This window comes from Myripristis murdjan, chromosome 15, assembly GCF_902150065.1.
Source record: "Myripristis murdjan chromosome 15, fMyrMur1.1, whole genome shotgun sequence".
NCBI lineage: Eukaryota > Metazoa > Chordata > Actinopteri > Holocentriformes > Holocentridae > Myripristis > Myripristis murdjan.
The window spans coordinates 1,858,622-1,874,189 of NC_043994.1; the positions used below are offsets into that span (position 1 = coordinate 1,858,622).

Consider the following 15,568-nt stretch of genomic DNA (forward strand, 5'->3'; position numbering starts at 1 on the left):
TATGTTTTGTTATCACTGAGCTTTTGTTTGTTACATTGTATGTATCAATTCATGAAGCCCATATCGCCTAACAAATTTTATCATGAGATAATATGTCAGCTCCACATGTTGGATGTCAGTCCTGTTTGATTACAACTGAAATTTAGAACATCACATCACAAGGCTATTCCAGTCATGTTTTATTAGTTTTATCAAGAACAGATATGGAGTATATCATATATGTTTTTATCTCCTCTTTTGCTAATTGTCTTTGTAGGCTTGCCACTATGCTCTGACCAACTGGTACATGATCCTAGGTGCAAGTATCTTTGCTTTATCAGTGTGATGAAGGCTGGATGGCCAAAAATGTTTTGTGATATGTCATAAAAATGAGACAATCAATCTATGACGTGATTTATTTCTGAGTGTGACTCTCTTTTCTTAACATCTCCTCATGCACAGCTACTGTAATGCATTTTTTAAAACCGGTTTTATTATTATATTAATGATTTTAGAACTTTTAATCCTGTATGAGCTTGTGCACAGCCAGAGATTTTCAAGCAGGGACCTCTAGTCTGTTCAAGAATACAGCCTGAAGACTAAGCACACTGAAGCCTTTGTTGTTAGGACCTCCGGGCTCTCGAACCATCTGCCTGCAGAAATCAGGCTAGCTAAGTCAGTGTCATCTTTTCAATCTCTTCTCTTTTATCAGGTAACATACCTATAACTCCACTGTAACTTTATCTTGATTTACAGCTGAAATGTATTGTCTTTTTCTGTTACACGTTCTACACAATGTGATCTATTTATTGACATTTGTTTGGGTCTTTTTACTTTGATGTTTACTTTTTATTTATACTGTATTTTATTCTGTATTTACTTTGTTGCTGTGGCTTTTTAAACTGCTCTATGTTATTGTCATTGCCATTCTTCTTATTATTATTAGAAGTAGTAGTAGTAGAAGCAATTTGCTCCATTAATCTCTTTCCTTTGACTTTCAACACATTTGCCCCACCTTCAAATCTTTTACTGAATGAATTTTTAAGGGTCAATGATAAGGTGAGGAAATGGAAGTGATATTCTCTTCATTTTTCAACTAACACTTAAGTAAGTTTGTTTGTGTGGGTGTTCAGGTGTGTCTCCTTCTGCTTCCACAGTGTGAGCAAGGTGCTTACCTACGCAGCTAGTACCGTTGATCTGTTTGTACCCCTGGGGGCAGTTACAAGTATAGGAGCCCATGTTGTTAACACACTGTCCTTCAGCCTCACAGGGCCTGGCCTCCTCCACACACTCATCCACATCTGGAAGACACACACGACATCAGTCATCATGATAAAAACAGATGGTGGTCATACTGCACACACAAATGTTCCTAGGAACAGCAAAACCTCATCCAGTATTTGCAATAAGGTGTGACTGAGAGGTGTTCTTGAAGGCCGATAACAACATTTACAGATTGATGCCAATGAACTGGCATCTTGCAATGATATTTAAAATTTTTAAATTCAATATCTTTAAATTTGACCATTTGCATGCCAGGGAACAATCCACCCCACTCCATTCAATGATAGGGAAAGTCTGGGAAACATTCCTGTGTTTACATATATGGTGTCTGCTATAGTAGTTAGATGTGTACAGTAATGCCTTGGAAATAAAAGATAAAATAAACATGACTCTATACTCTCTCATAAGTCATATGTTAGAAAAATATTACTTAGGATTTAATAATTCATGCATAAAAAGGTTAATTTAAATTGTAACATACTTGAATGATTACATGAAAACATAAAATGTGCAAAGAAAATCAACTTTTTTTCCACGATTAATTTTATGTAGCTGTGGTTGGGGAGGGAAAAACAACAGTACTGGTCAATATTCATTTTTTAATAAAAGGCCAAGACTGTCTTACCAGTGTTACCCCAATGTGCAAATAGAAAGACACAAACACATACAATACATATACACAAACCCTTGTACAGGACACATTATCACATACAAGCCCCACATATTGGCAGACAGACAGCTACACTGGCCAAAGAGATGTGTGCAATTCTCTGTCTTAAGTCAGTTTAAGGTTTTAATTACAACTGATGCCCTCTGTCAGGATTTAACAGGAACCATAAAACAGAAATATATCATAGACATGTCATGCGATTTTGCATCAGCAACAAACCTTGACATCTGGCAGGCAGCAGAAACAGTCAAAAGAGGAGGGAAGTACTTTAATAATTTACAGCTTATTAACTGGGAAAAAATGTGAATGCTGGCAGCCAAAATGTGAAACACAACTATTTGACATCAGATGAACTGTAGTTACATTTCCACACTGCTCATATGTCCTTATTTCTGTTTCTGCACAACAACAAATGCAATATACATACAGGCAGTAACATAATACGATAAGCCAAATTTCCTTTTTTTTTTCATTGGTGTCATTGTTTTAACATAAATTGGCCTGAAGGCCAGTGCTGTTGCCTAAAAATGATGTTCCCATACAGCTAAACTGCATTCTTATTTATGTTTAGGGGGAAGCTTATTTTTTTGTGGATAACATTTGTTTCTGATGTATCACAAATAATTTCCGAATAAACATGGCTTGTTCCCATACAACTTAACTGTATTCTCTATTATGTTTCAATGGAAATGTTGTTTTGTTTGTTTGTTTTGTCACAGGTCACGTTTGTTTCTGACATATCACAACTGAGTTTCTGATCAAAATATCTTGTGTATCATGTCGGGTGGCACTTTTCAGTTTCATTACTTTAGCTAAGTGGTTAAGGTTATAGAAAGGTTAGGTTCAGGAATAAAAAACACTTGTTCAAGGTTAGGGAACGGTTAGGTTTAGGCATAAAAACCACTTGGTAATGATAATATAACATATCATATGTAACATTTGCTACAAACAAACACTGTCACTTTGCACTGAACTCAGGTCACGAGGGTGAAACCTGCCACCCTGTCTATCTCCTAGCACCTTCAGACTAAGTGATTATAAACATTCATTCATTCAACAGTTATTTGATACTCTCAAATGTAGTGCAATTACAACATATGTTAATTGAGACTGCAGTTTTTTTATGAGGACATAATTTCTACGAGACAGGGCTTTGGAGGGTAAATATGTTCCATAATCAAATTCATAATCTCATAATCAAATTTTGACAAGTCTAATATTTTGCCTCAGAATCATCTTTTGCTGTGAAAACACAAACACATACATTAACCTATAAAGGTTAATGGAAAAAAAAAAGGCATGCAGCCTGGGTTATGTGATGATGACAGCCACTTCCACACCCTCTGTGTCTGGAGCAGCTGAATTGAACATGCACCTCTCATTTAACACCCAGGACTGCCTAATACTGGATCATGATCACTGGCTCATATGCCAAGCCCTAATTTAATTAGGAAATAGGACCTGTATTACATAGAAATATGGGTACCACTTTACAATAAGACTACCCTCATAAAGTCTTATGAATGGTTTATAATTATAGTTAATGATTTATAAAGTCTTTACAAGCTAATTAATAACCTAATTATAAGCCATTTATAAACCCTTTATAAGGCTAGAATAATTGTAAAATGGTACCAAAACATGTCACTCCACCCATCTTCAATGACATTCGAGTCATTTTTTGGGTAATTTATGTACATTTAAAATGTGCTCACTTACAATGGATCAATGATCACTTAAAGTGGTGTTCCATACAGTGCAATATGTAAATCAAGTCCTGTCTCCTAAAAATTGCATTTTGAGAGGAACAAATTTTGCAGATTACGTTTGTTTGCAATCTATTACAAGAACATTTATAATCATTTATTCTCAAGTCTGCACCAAGAGATAGACGGGGTGGTAGATGGGTCAAACAAGCAACTGTCACCCAGGTGACCTGAGTTCAACTTCTGTGTGAAGCAACAGTGGTGTTGGTTTGTTGCAAATGTTGCACACGTTACTCCTGTGTAACCAGGCATTTTTATGCCTAAACCTAACCTTTCCCTCACCTTAACCAAGTGGCTGTTTCTTCCTCTTGAAAACAAATTTATGCAAATTTATGTATATTTTGCTTGTCTATTAGTACACCTTGAACATTTTCATGTTGTTATTTTTTGTTGGGGTTATTATTTCATTTTGATTGTTGCTTTCACAGAGCTACTCATTAACATAATTTCTTCATTGTTGTCATGAAATAAAAAACAATTGCTTGTCCAAAATTTGTTTGACAAAATGAACACTGGTGTATTGAAAGGGATGTGATATCCTACCCTCACACTGGTCTCCAGCTGCTGAGGCCCTGAAGCCAGGCTCACAGGCACAGATAAAGGAGCCCTCTGTGTTCTGGCAGTGGCCTCTGGTACAGAGCAGCTCGTTCTCGCACTCATCTATATCTGAAACACCACAAACAACAGGACATGTCATTACACATTGTAAATAACCACCTAATCTATTACAACCATAAAAACTGTGAAAACTTGGCCTCTGCAACGACTGCAAACTGTGTAACTGCAGTAGCCAAATTTTGCGTATGCTTTTGCTATGATTTCCAGAGCAAAAAATTAATACTGGTGTGAAGAAAGTTCTCTGAAAGTTCATTTTCATATCATACTGGAATGAATTTAAACCAATGAGTGGATGACAGTTATATTTTAGATTTCCAATTTCATTTTTCCTACCTGTTTGCTGTGGGGCTAAACCTGCAAAATCACTGGTATGGCCCTTTAAACCATGGGTATGTTTTCATGATCTAGCATTCCAGAGCCTGAACTTATGATTTGAGTCTTGGCAGCAGAAGTATCACAAACAGGGAAATGAATGTATTATTATTATAGTGTTATAGTATTATAGTATTGTTTTTCTGGTTTGTAAAGCCAAGAAAAGTCACCAAATGCAAGTAAATAGCTGTAGCCCTGGTTTAAGCACAAAAAGACCCCTGTATGTGGATGAAGATGAAATAAAATGGTCTAAAATGTCAAGAAATGCCTTTTCTTTTTCTGGAGGGGGAGCCCCAAACCCTTCTACCCTTTTCTGCACATATGTAAGTAGTCACCATGTCAATGCTTAGAGCAGCCTGGAAATGGACAGCTGGTGAAGAATACGTAACTGTTAAGTTTCTATAACTTTGGTAACCACTGATCATAAGGTTTCCACACATATTACTGTGGAGGCAGTAAGGGTTTTGATTTGCAGAGTCATGATAATATGCAGAGCTGAGGATTTCCTAAATAAAAACCAAAGGGCTAAACAGGTCAATAGTCAGTTAGTCAATACTATACTGATATATATGAAATGACAAATTGTGTGGCCATCTGAAATAATGAAACTTTAATGTTTCATATTTTACTTGGATACGACTTCACATTCTGATGTTCCATCATTTGGTGAACAAGACCAGCATGTTTTCCTAAAGGTGAGGGATCAGTGGCTGCTTTGAAAAGGACTGCTGGTGTCACCTCATGCCTGAAAGATTTAGAAACTCAGGGACTAAGGTCTCTACTTTGACTGAGGTTCTATGTGAGTGACACGACCGACTCCTTGGAAGAAAGTTGATGAAAAAAAAGAGCGCTGTGCTGAGCTAAAGCAAAGGGCTCTGAACAGGCGAGCCATTAATTATGTAATTTCCACAAACACTCCCCAAATAAATTAGTGATTATGAGGTGGCAGCTTAGTTTTATGGCACTGGGTTTTTGCAGTTATTATGCTGTTTATATTTATAGAGTATTCCTGACCACCAGAGTTCCTGACCAGCAGCTTAGTCATTGTGCCCTTAAAACGGTATGTCTAATGTCTTACAAGCAATGACATCATTTGGCAAAATTCCCAGGACAATTCCAAAAGTCAAGGACACATGCTGCTTGTCTTATCCCCCTTGATGAAAATCACATCAATACTACTGAGGACTAGACATAGCACACTGAATAAAATACATTATTACCATGGCAAGATTCTCCGTAAAGCAGCTGGAAACCTTCGTTACATGAACAAGTGAAGGAGCCTTCAAAGTTGGTGCATTTTCCATTGGCACAAGTTGCAAGGTCCAGGCATTCGTCGATATCTGGAAGGGGTCAAGGAAGAAGGTAACAGAGAAAAATATATTCAAAGACAAAGCACAGAAATGTTTTGGGGGTCTGACAAACATGCAAACACTCAAAATACTGGCACGATGAATTTGGACAACAAGCAGGCCATTCATGACAGACAAGAGCAAGCTGTGGAGACACACTACATTCCATACAGACACACAGACTCAGGACATACACACTCTCTCACACACACACACACACATACACACAAGAAATCTGACATTTCTGTGAGTTTGGCAGTGTCATTTAAACATCTGTGAGCTGGGTTATTGCTTCTATAAAGGCTTGTGGACTCTGTCGCATGGACTAATTATTTCCTCTTGCCGCCACCACCATTCATTGCCACCCCACTGTGGCTTGGCTTGTCTTACATGGTGTGTGAACACTCAAAACCTCACAGCTAACCCTTTGCCACATGGAATACGGCATAAACTAACTCCAAACTCCAAAAGGGGAGAGATGGGCACACCTGTGGTTTTTGGTAGAAATGTTCCACTTTCAGGAAAATGTGGTGATTTTCCACTTCCAGGAAAATGCGGTGATTTTTTAAAAAAAGTTTCATTGGTTTTATTGCTTGATTAGCAGAATTTTATGCACTGCATCTGCGTCCTGAGCTGTTTTCTATATATGTTGATGGTCGACATTACGCACGATGGGGTTTGGAAATGATCTAGCTATTCCAAGAATGGTGTGTTCATTATGAAGTCTTGACAATTGAGCTTGGAGACTGCCTCAAGTTTAGGTGCACAGTATATTTAAGGTGAGACCTGACACTGCATTGCAAGTGCAAACAATGAAATGTATCTGTCTTTAAAGTTGCTCTACCTTCACAGACTCCAGTGTGGCTTAACCTGAAACCTCTTTCACAGCCACGGCACTGAAATGAGCCAATGGTGTTGAGACAGGTCTCTCCCTCTGGACATACATATGGTGTCAGACACTCATCTACATCTGAAGAGAAAGAGAAAGTTTGGAAAGAGGGAGAGACAGAGTTAAAAATGGTAAGGGGAAAAAGGATGGAGCACAGGGAGGAAGAGGTGATGCATTAATTTCAAGGATGGGGTAACAGAAGGAGGGGGCAAGACTGAAATACTGGTTAATGAATATGATTACTGAAAGATTGTAGATACACATTAACATACTATCTCCTATGTACTCCTCTTTTTTCTCTCACTTTCTACCTTTATAAGTGCTGCATTTGATTTGGGACATAGACAAAATGTATATGTAAAACAGAGGATAACCAAACCTTTCAGTCTTTTTTGTCTTTATAAAATGGATTGCGTGCATCTGTGACTAATTTTATAGACCCATATCTATTCACTAATTTGAGAATCTCAAATAGTCTGCTCCCACCTGGTATTAACATCTGTCCTGAGAAACCCAGATACAAGTGGACAGCTGTCAGTCTGTCCCTACACACCTAGCATTAACATGTGTCTCCAAATGTGTCTCACCTGCCCACTTGTGTTCAGATCTCACTTTCCTGCTCTACATGCAAATAAACACAAATCATTCCAGGGAGGGAGAGAGAGAGAAGACTTCCATGCAAAAACAGGCAGCAGGTATTTAACAAAAAGGGACACCCTCGCACACTCCAGCCTCATTTTAATGCGGCTGTCAATCACTGAAGACGAGTTTCACATCTGTTACAGGCTCCATCCGATCACATTCAGGCTCCGATTATTGAATTATTCCAGAGGGTTTGAGAGGGTTCTTAGGGGTATTGGCCTGGATAAGACAGAGGACGTCAGGTGAGTGGGCGGTCCTTCCATCTGTCCCGGGACACCTGTCTGTTTACACCTCTAATGCGATGCGGATGCAAGCGTCCCAGACCACCTCCAAATGCGTCCTAAGATCTCATCACTTAGGACGCATTTCTGCTGTTTACACCTGAACTCAGAGGTGTCAGTTTGTATCCAAATTTCTCAGAACAGTTGAAAATACCAAGTGGGAACAGGCCCAAAGAGCACATTTGCAGATCTGGGTATTGCATATTTGGCTCACTGAAATGGCTCAAATGGTTCATTGGGTCAAATTGGCTACTGTGAAAAGGTCTTACCCTATTTGCAAAGTTTCTTCAATGAATTAGGTGTTAAAGTGCTGATAGTAGCAGTCACAACTGATTCTTTGTAAATTCACCCCAAACTGTCAGAAATCACAAATAAAGCATGCTTGTAAATTTTGTTTAGCTGACTTTCCAACACAGTGTATCAACATCACTTTATTATTTAAAAAAATATATAAATATTTCTACTCCTAAACCTCTTATTGTAGTAATCCTCATAAAGGAACATTCATTACACATGCAAGTGCACATAAAACCGCAAAAAAATATAAATAATATTTTCATATTTCCTCTTCTTCACCACTGAAGAAAGGAGATTTTTTATTGCAGTTATCAGGAAATAACCATCAGACCTATTTGCCCTCACAGCCCTCATTCAGTATTATTTTGGTGGATGGGGGAACTTTCATTGAAATACCAGGAAACCACTTAATCACAGACTGCCTTGTATTTATATCTGAATATGGGGACTGAGACAGGGAGGGGAGCAGCACAGATGGTGGTAATGAGCAACACAGTGCGATCCCTGGTCTTATTCAAAATACCGGACAGGCTATGCCTGCCATTGACTTGTAATTTTACTTATTAGGCACTTTTAGTGTGCATGCTTGATATTTTAAGTGTCATACAGAAATGATAAAATGACTCCTGATGTTTGATGCAAACATATCATTATGAATTGATTTGAACTGATTGTTGGTAGTATTAATTATGCCTTTTCAAACAGGGTGATTGACTCTGTCGTGGGTGAAAGGCAAAAGTAAAATACAGATTCATGGCAATGAAGGGTGTTAAGGTGAAAAAAATGCAGAATTCTGAGATTAAAATCGTAACTTTATGAAAACACTCACAAATTTATGTGAAAAAAACTTGAAAATTCTGACCTTATAAAGTCACAAATTTACAAGAAAAAATTTGGAAAAATTGTTTACTTTTTGGTAACATGGCTTTATTTGCTGCTGCTTGCCATATCTAGCATGCATTTGATGACCTCATCAAATTCAACTTTGCAGAGGGATTTAGTAACACTGAAATCCTGGTGATTTTTGCACAGAATCACAATATTGTTTTCTTCTGAATCAGCCCAAGTCACAACAATGTCTCTTCAAAGTCCAGATTCTGATGCTAATATTGTGATTCTGAGCTCAAATCACCAGGATTTCATTCTTATTAAATCCCGGAGTAGAAGAAAAACTAGTTTTCCCATTTTTTTCTTTCATGACTTAATAATCTCAGAATTTGTGAGGTTTTTTCTCATTTACCACTTTAATCGCAGTGAATACATCCTCTTCACACATCCAGGTTCTTTGTAACGGAAGACGTCTTAGATGGGTAAGTCAGCTAGCAATGCCAGCACTTCTGAATAGTTATATATCTAAAGTATTTTCATCCTTACTAAGATATTTATTTTTTTCTACAAACGATATTGTTCTTTCGGGGATGAACCCTCAGTCAAATAAATGATGAGGCCTGTCAAGAGCTACAAACTGTTTTTTGAGAATAATTTTATCTCAAACAGACACGCTTCAAGGTTAGCCAATGTACTTGGTCATTGTACTTGATATGGATGAAGATCTGAGTGTCGTCAGCATAACAGTGGAAGCTAATGTTATAGCTGCGGAAGATATCCCCCAGAGGGAGCATGTAGATGGAGAACAGGAGAGGGCTAAGGACCAGTCCCTGAGGAACACCATAGTTAAGCTCTCAATACTCCGAGGTCATATTGTTGTAGTACTGCTTTCTCTCTGAGAGATAAGATTTAAACCAAGAGAGCGCCAAGCCATGAATACCAATCAGATCTTCCAGAAGCTTTAACAATTGTGTGTGATTGACTGTGACAAATGTTGCACTCAGATCAAGTAGGACAAATATAGAGGTAGCACCAGCACCATCCAATATTGTAAACAGGCAGAACTTGTACTTTGGGGTTTCACCACAAATAAACGGAGACAACTGGTGATGAGGAGTTCTGTTTACCACTATGACACTGGGCTCTTAACTGCATTAGCTTGACTAATACTAATACTAATAATACTACTACTAATAATGATATGATATGTATTATAAGCACTGACATCTGTAAAGAAGCAAAATAACAATAATAATAATGGACCTAGCCTATATATTAAGCATAACCACAATCAAGCAATTTTGTGCTAGGTAACGGCCACATTGAAATTAACTTATTTATCCTTTTATTTTAACATTACTACATGAGGGGGCACAAGTGGAGCCAAAGCTGGGGATGGCAGTGGACATGGCTTCACATAAAAATGCATGTAACTTTCAAAAGGATTCATGCAACATCAAGAAACTTTGTGAAAAGGCCAGTCATGTGACAAGCAAGCACAGATTAGCTTTTCACACTGATTGGCCAAAGGGGGGTGTGGTAACAGGTGTGATTCAATTTTGGTCACCCAAAGAACAAAGTTTTTTGTGGAAAAATCCAGTAAATATTGTAGTGAGGAAGAAAATATATGTGTCACCTTTCATATTCATATTTCACAAAGCATGTGAAAGGAAGGGGTGGGAGGAACAGGAACTGAAAATATGTTAGTAGGAGTAATACGAAGAGAGATCAGTCATGTATTAGGTGCTTGGCTTGCGATCTTTTCACCTATACAACTGGTTCCCTCTTCATCAGTCATGAATCCCGGCTGGCAGAAACACAAGAAGCTGCCGGCGGTATTCTTACAGCGACCGTTGAAGCAAAAAGACGGGCTTTCCGAACATTCATCAATATCTGGACATAAACACATGATGGCACACAACATAGGACACTAACATTAGTTCACTTTTGGAGGGGAACAAATACTTAGATTGTATATGAGGCACACATTTGGTCTTAGTAGACCATTTTTAGCAAATATACAATGGTTTAGGGTGTACTGAACATACAAATGTCACAAGTTGGATTACACTGCACTATGACTACAGTTTTTGGAACCTTCATGCTCCATGAGGCAGGACCATACCAGTCATTTTAAATGGTTTACCCACATTTTACATTGCAACAAACCATTTTGCAAATTATGTGTGTGTACTAAAGATTTTACAACATAAACACAGTCCCTTGATTTTTTTTTTTTATTTGAATTTTTGTTTGAAACAGCCACCTTATAATTCTCTGCTTCTGTGGCTGACAAAGTCATCACCATTCATAAACTACAGCACTGATATTTATCTATGGAAAGCAAATATTTCCCCAGGGACTGTTTTCCATCAGAGAGAGAGAGACTATTCATTCCACTAAATTTCAAGTCATCAAAACACAACAGTGCTGCTGCTTTTAGGAAAACTAATGTGGACAACTTTATTACAGTGATGGAATACCGGGGTGAAGAAAGTCTGAAGTCTCTGAAAGTTCATTTTCATATTGTGGTAGAATGAATGAAAACCAATGGCTGGATAAAAGGTAGGAAAATGAAATAAATACCATAATAAAATACAACTGCTTGCTTTGGAAAAAGAGTGACTGAAGTAAATTTGAAGATGTACATTTTGAAATACTGTGCTAAACATGAAAAATCACTGGTATGGTCCTTTAAAAGTTTATCTGTTGGACATTAAAGACAGAGAGTAAATAATGCATAAATAAATATATAATTTTTGTATTCCTAAGTATTCCTGTGTATGTGTCTTTGTACATACACTCCTGATCAAAATTTTAAGACCAGTTGAGGGGGCATCCCTCATGACTGAAGGCCATCGTCTGTGTGGTAATGACTGACTGGGTTTTTCAACAGGACAACGCTGCAGTTCACAATGCCCGCCTGACAAAGGACTTCTTCCAGAGAAATAACATCACTCTTTTGAACCATCCTGCGTGTTCCCCTGATCTAAATCCAATTGAGAACATTTGGGGTTGGATGGCAAGGGAAGTTTACAGAAATGGACACCAGTTCCAGACAGTGGATGCCTTCTGTGAAGCCATCTTCACCACTTGGAGCAATATTCCCACTAGCCTCCTGGAAACACTAGCATCAAGCATGCTGAAGCAATTTTTTGAGGTGATTAACAAGAAAGCTTTTTTGCCTTTGCCATCAGGAGACAGTGTGGATACCTGACAGAAAATGACACTGAATCCACATTTTTGCCAAGATTTGGGCTTTTAAAGGCTGTGGTCTTAAACTTTTGATCAGCTGATGAACAGCCTATTTCAGTTTAATGGTTGTTTGCAATAAATTGCTTACTCAATTTTTTTTTGTCTCACTCCCATTTCTTCTTTTTGCATTTTGAAGCTCTACTTAGAACCTTCTTAAGATCCAACAGTGCAAAATGTAAATTTTTGCAATTCTTCAACTGGTCTTAAAATTTTGATCAGGAGTGTATGTGTGCATATTTGTTCCAAACTTGTTCCAAACCTAGGATGGAGCAAGCTGCTTTCTTTTAGTGGATTTTAGGAAATCAGGAATGGTATTTATGGGACACATGTTGGGCCTCAAAAAACTTTCCTGAAATAATTCTCACATACATTTTTGAGAAGAGTCCATCCAGCTATCCATCCATTTTCCATACCTGCTTATCCCTAATCAGGGTCGCTTGGGGCTGGAGCCTATCCCAGCATGCATTGGCCAGAAGGTAGGGAAAGATAATAGGACTGATCACCAGTCCATCACAGGGCAAACACAGACAAATAAAATCACTCACCTACACAGGTGTTGTGCTCATTGTCCAGGCGAAAGCCCTCATCACAGTGGCAGGTGTAGCCTTCAGCTGTGTTGTAACAAACCCCCCCGCCACAAATGTGAGGGTTGATCTGACATTCATCCACTTCTAGACCAGAGGACAGAGAGAAGGAATGTATTATTGAAGCAGCCATGTTCAGTATTAGGTCCAACTAATCATGATCAAGTATCACAAAGAAACAGATACTACTACAAAGTCCACACAAAAAAACAGAAACTGAAAACACAGTGTACCACACAGAATCACACAGAATTGGGAAATAATACAAAGCATACACCAAAGTTCAACAAGGCTACCACAATGACATCATATAATAACACAAAGTACTGCACTGGTTCCCATGGCATAATTTCACTCAATTTTATTTAGGGGTCCAAGAACTAAAGGTGCTGGAGCCCTATTGTATTCTTTAACAATTATTTACTTCTTCCCTTTCTGCCCTAAAAGTATCTAGATTTCAGAAACCATCTCAGCTGAGACCATCTCAACTGATCTCAGCAACCAAACTTGGTAGTTAGATAGTAAACCTTATCCACACTCAAGCATAAACAAACAAACAAACAAATAAACAAACAAACAAATAAATAAACAATCAATTAACCACAAGGTGGCATTGTACCACCAAACTTTAAAATTGGGCCTATAACTCAGATTTTCTGCCATTTAGAACATTTCCTAAAACTTTTTTTTTTTTGCTACTCATCCTATAATTTTTGTCATTATATTATATTATATAATATTATATTATATTACATCATATCCTGTGCTCATAGTTGTGCCAGTTCTTCATTGCACTTCCCAGAATGAAGGACCATCCTCCTTTATCCATGTGAATTCCTCTTTCACTATCGCTTAATCACTATTTTAGCCGTTGACCTGCCAGGAACTCGTGCAGTGTTCAGAGCAAACCAAGGATCCGTTAATCACTGAGGGACACAGATACACTGTGGCTATATGAACCCAGCCTTCTGCATGGCATGCTTCATTCATGCTTTTTAAATGACCAGTGTCTGTATACGTGTGTGTGTGTGTGTGTGTGTGTGTGTGTGTGTGTGCATGTGTGCATGTGTGCGTGTGTGAGAGAGAGAGAGAGAGAGAGAGAGAGAGAGAGAGAGAGAGAGATGGGGGAGTCAGGTATTTACCAAGGACAGTTCTATTATCAAGCTGTCAGCTGTGCATTCACCTGTTCACTAAAGTCTTATATCAAATATCAAAACAGAATAGAATAGAATATGAGAAGAGCAGAGACTAGAATAGATAAGATTAGACTAGAATAGGAAGAGAAGAGAAGAGAAGAGAAGAGAAGAGAAGAGAGAAAATGGAAGAAAATAAATTAACCTTTTCACGTAATTTCAGTCAAAAACAGGGTGAAAAGGGCAATGCGCAAATTAGCAAGAAATTGTCTGAAAATTAGCAAGAAATTAGTAAAAAGTTTCAAGAAAATGATCTTAAAATTATCAAGACATGAGTTAAAAAAAGATGCTCAGAAAATCAACAAAAAGAAGAAGAAGAAGAAAGAAGAAACAAAATAAAGTGAATTTTGTTAACCCAACCCAAGGGCTCCTGAGATTCAAAGGGTTAAACAAATTGAAAGAAAATACATGAAAAGAAGTGAGAGCACAACTGTTCTAGTCTTACCAGCTGACTGGGTGGGGGCGATGTCCTGGCCCGCATTGGATGGGAGGATCTCCACCGGGGTCGGAGGAGAGCTCCTCTCAACAACCTCTAACAAGTCCAAAAACACCGGAAAGAAGAGTAAAGGACGGTGTAAAAACAAGTAATAACATGATATTCCTTGATTAAACACATTTTCTCAAAATAAATGTGGTATATTGTTTGTTACACAGATGAAATTCTGACCTTACAACAGAAATTCAGGCCCAAATTATGACAAATATTTTCCTTATCTCATAGCCAATGAAAAATTAATCACAAACACACTATGGACACAGTAAAGAATACACCAAAATGAAAGCACAACAATACAGATATAAAGAATAAAATAGAGGACAAGAGTAAAAATGTTGTCTCCCACCTGTCATTGCAATGTAATTTCGAAAACGCTTGACTGTAGTGGCGGGACACATAATTCCCACAAATCCAAACCCAACCAGCATATAATGACAAGGGAAACAAACACATGAACCAACAGCAATCCATTGGCGCGCCCCCACGCCTTCCCACCTCCCTCTCAACGTCACTGTGGGACACAAACTGCAGTGTCCCGTCCCACGTCCATGTTGGTGATGAAAAAATTAGACCGAATTTCTACTTAACTCTAATTTTGTATGATATGATGTTAGCTCTCTGACTCCCAGTCTGATCATCTGCCTTCCTCTGTTCTATGGACACCACAATTACATTAACCCTTGAGTGAGAAAATTCATAAATTCACTTCATTTCTTTCAACATCATGAGCAAAAAGACAATGAGCAAATGACCCAAAACTTAGCTTAAAAAATGTATAAAATGACCAAAAAGTAATCAGAAAATTAGAAGAAAAATAATAGCTAAACTAAAGACAATTCTTGAAACAATTACCAGAAAATTACTTAAGTTAAAAAAAAAATTACAGAAAAAAAAACAGGCATCATAACCATAAAATATCTATCTCTATATAAACATTGCACAAAAAGTAAGGAAATTTGTGTTTGGTAGATTATTGCTTTGTTGTAACAATGCTTCTTGGCAATAAATCTTATACCGTTGGAAAGCCTGTTTATTTCCCTTTTAAAGGGTGCCACATTTGTAAGG

General features: G+C 37.8%; 1 protein-coding gene across 4 annotated transcripts in view; it reads right to left on the reverse strand.

The window, feature by feature from the left end:
* ltbp1 (latent transforming growth factor beta binding protein 1) overlaps window positions 1–15,568 on the reverse strand; it is a 174,226-nt gene that overhangs the window by 44,846 nt on the left and 113,812 nt on the right. For 3 of the 4 annotated variants that reach the window (XM_030070903.1, XM_030070901.1, XM_030070900.1), the window contains 7 exons: window positions 14,453–14,539; window positions 12,776–12,901; window positions 10,743–10,868; window positions 6,883–7,008; window positions 5,910–6,029; window positions 4,243–4,365; window positions 1,155–1,280 (listed from right to left, as the gene is read on the reverse strand). In XM_030070903.1, coding sequence (XP_029926763.1) covers window positions 1,155–1,280; window positions 4,243–4,365; window positions 5,910–6,029; window positions 6,883–7,008; window positions 10,743–10,868; window positions 12,776–12,901; window positions 14,453–14,539 — 834 coding nt within the window. The remainder of the gene's footprint in view (window positions 1–1,154; window positions 1,281–4,242; window positions 4,366–5,909; window positions 6,030–6,882; window positions 7,009–10,742; window positions 10,869–12,775; window positions 12,902–14,452; window positions 14,540–15,568) is intronic. The other variant, XM_030070902.1, reaches the window with a different exon arrangement.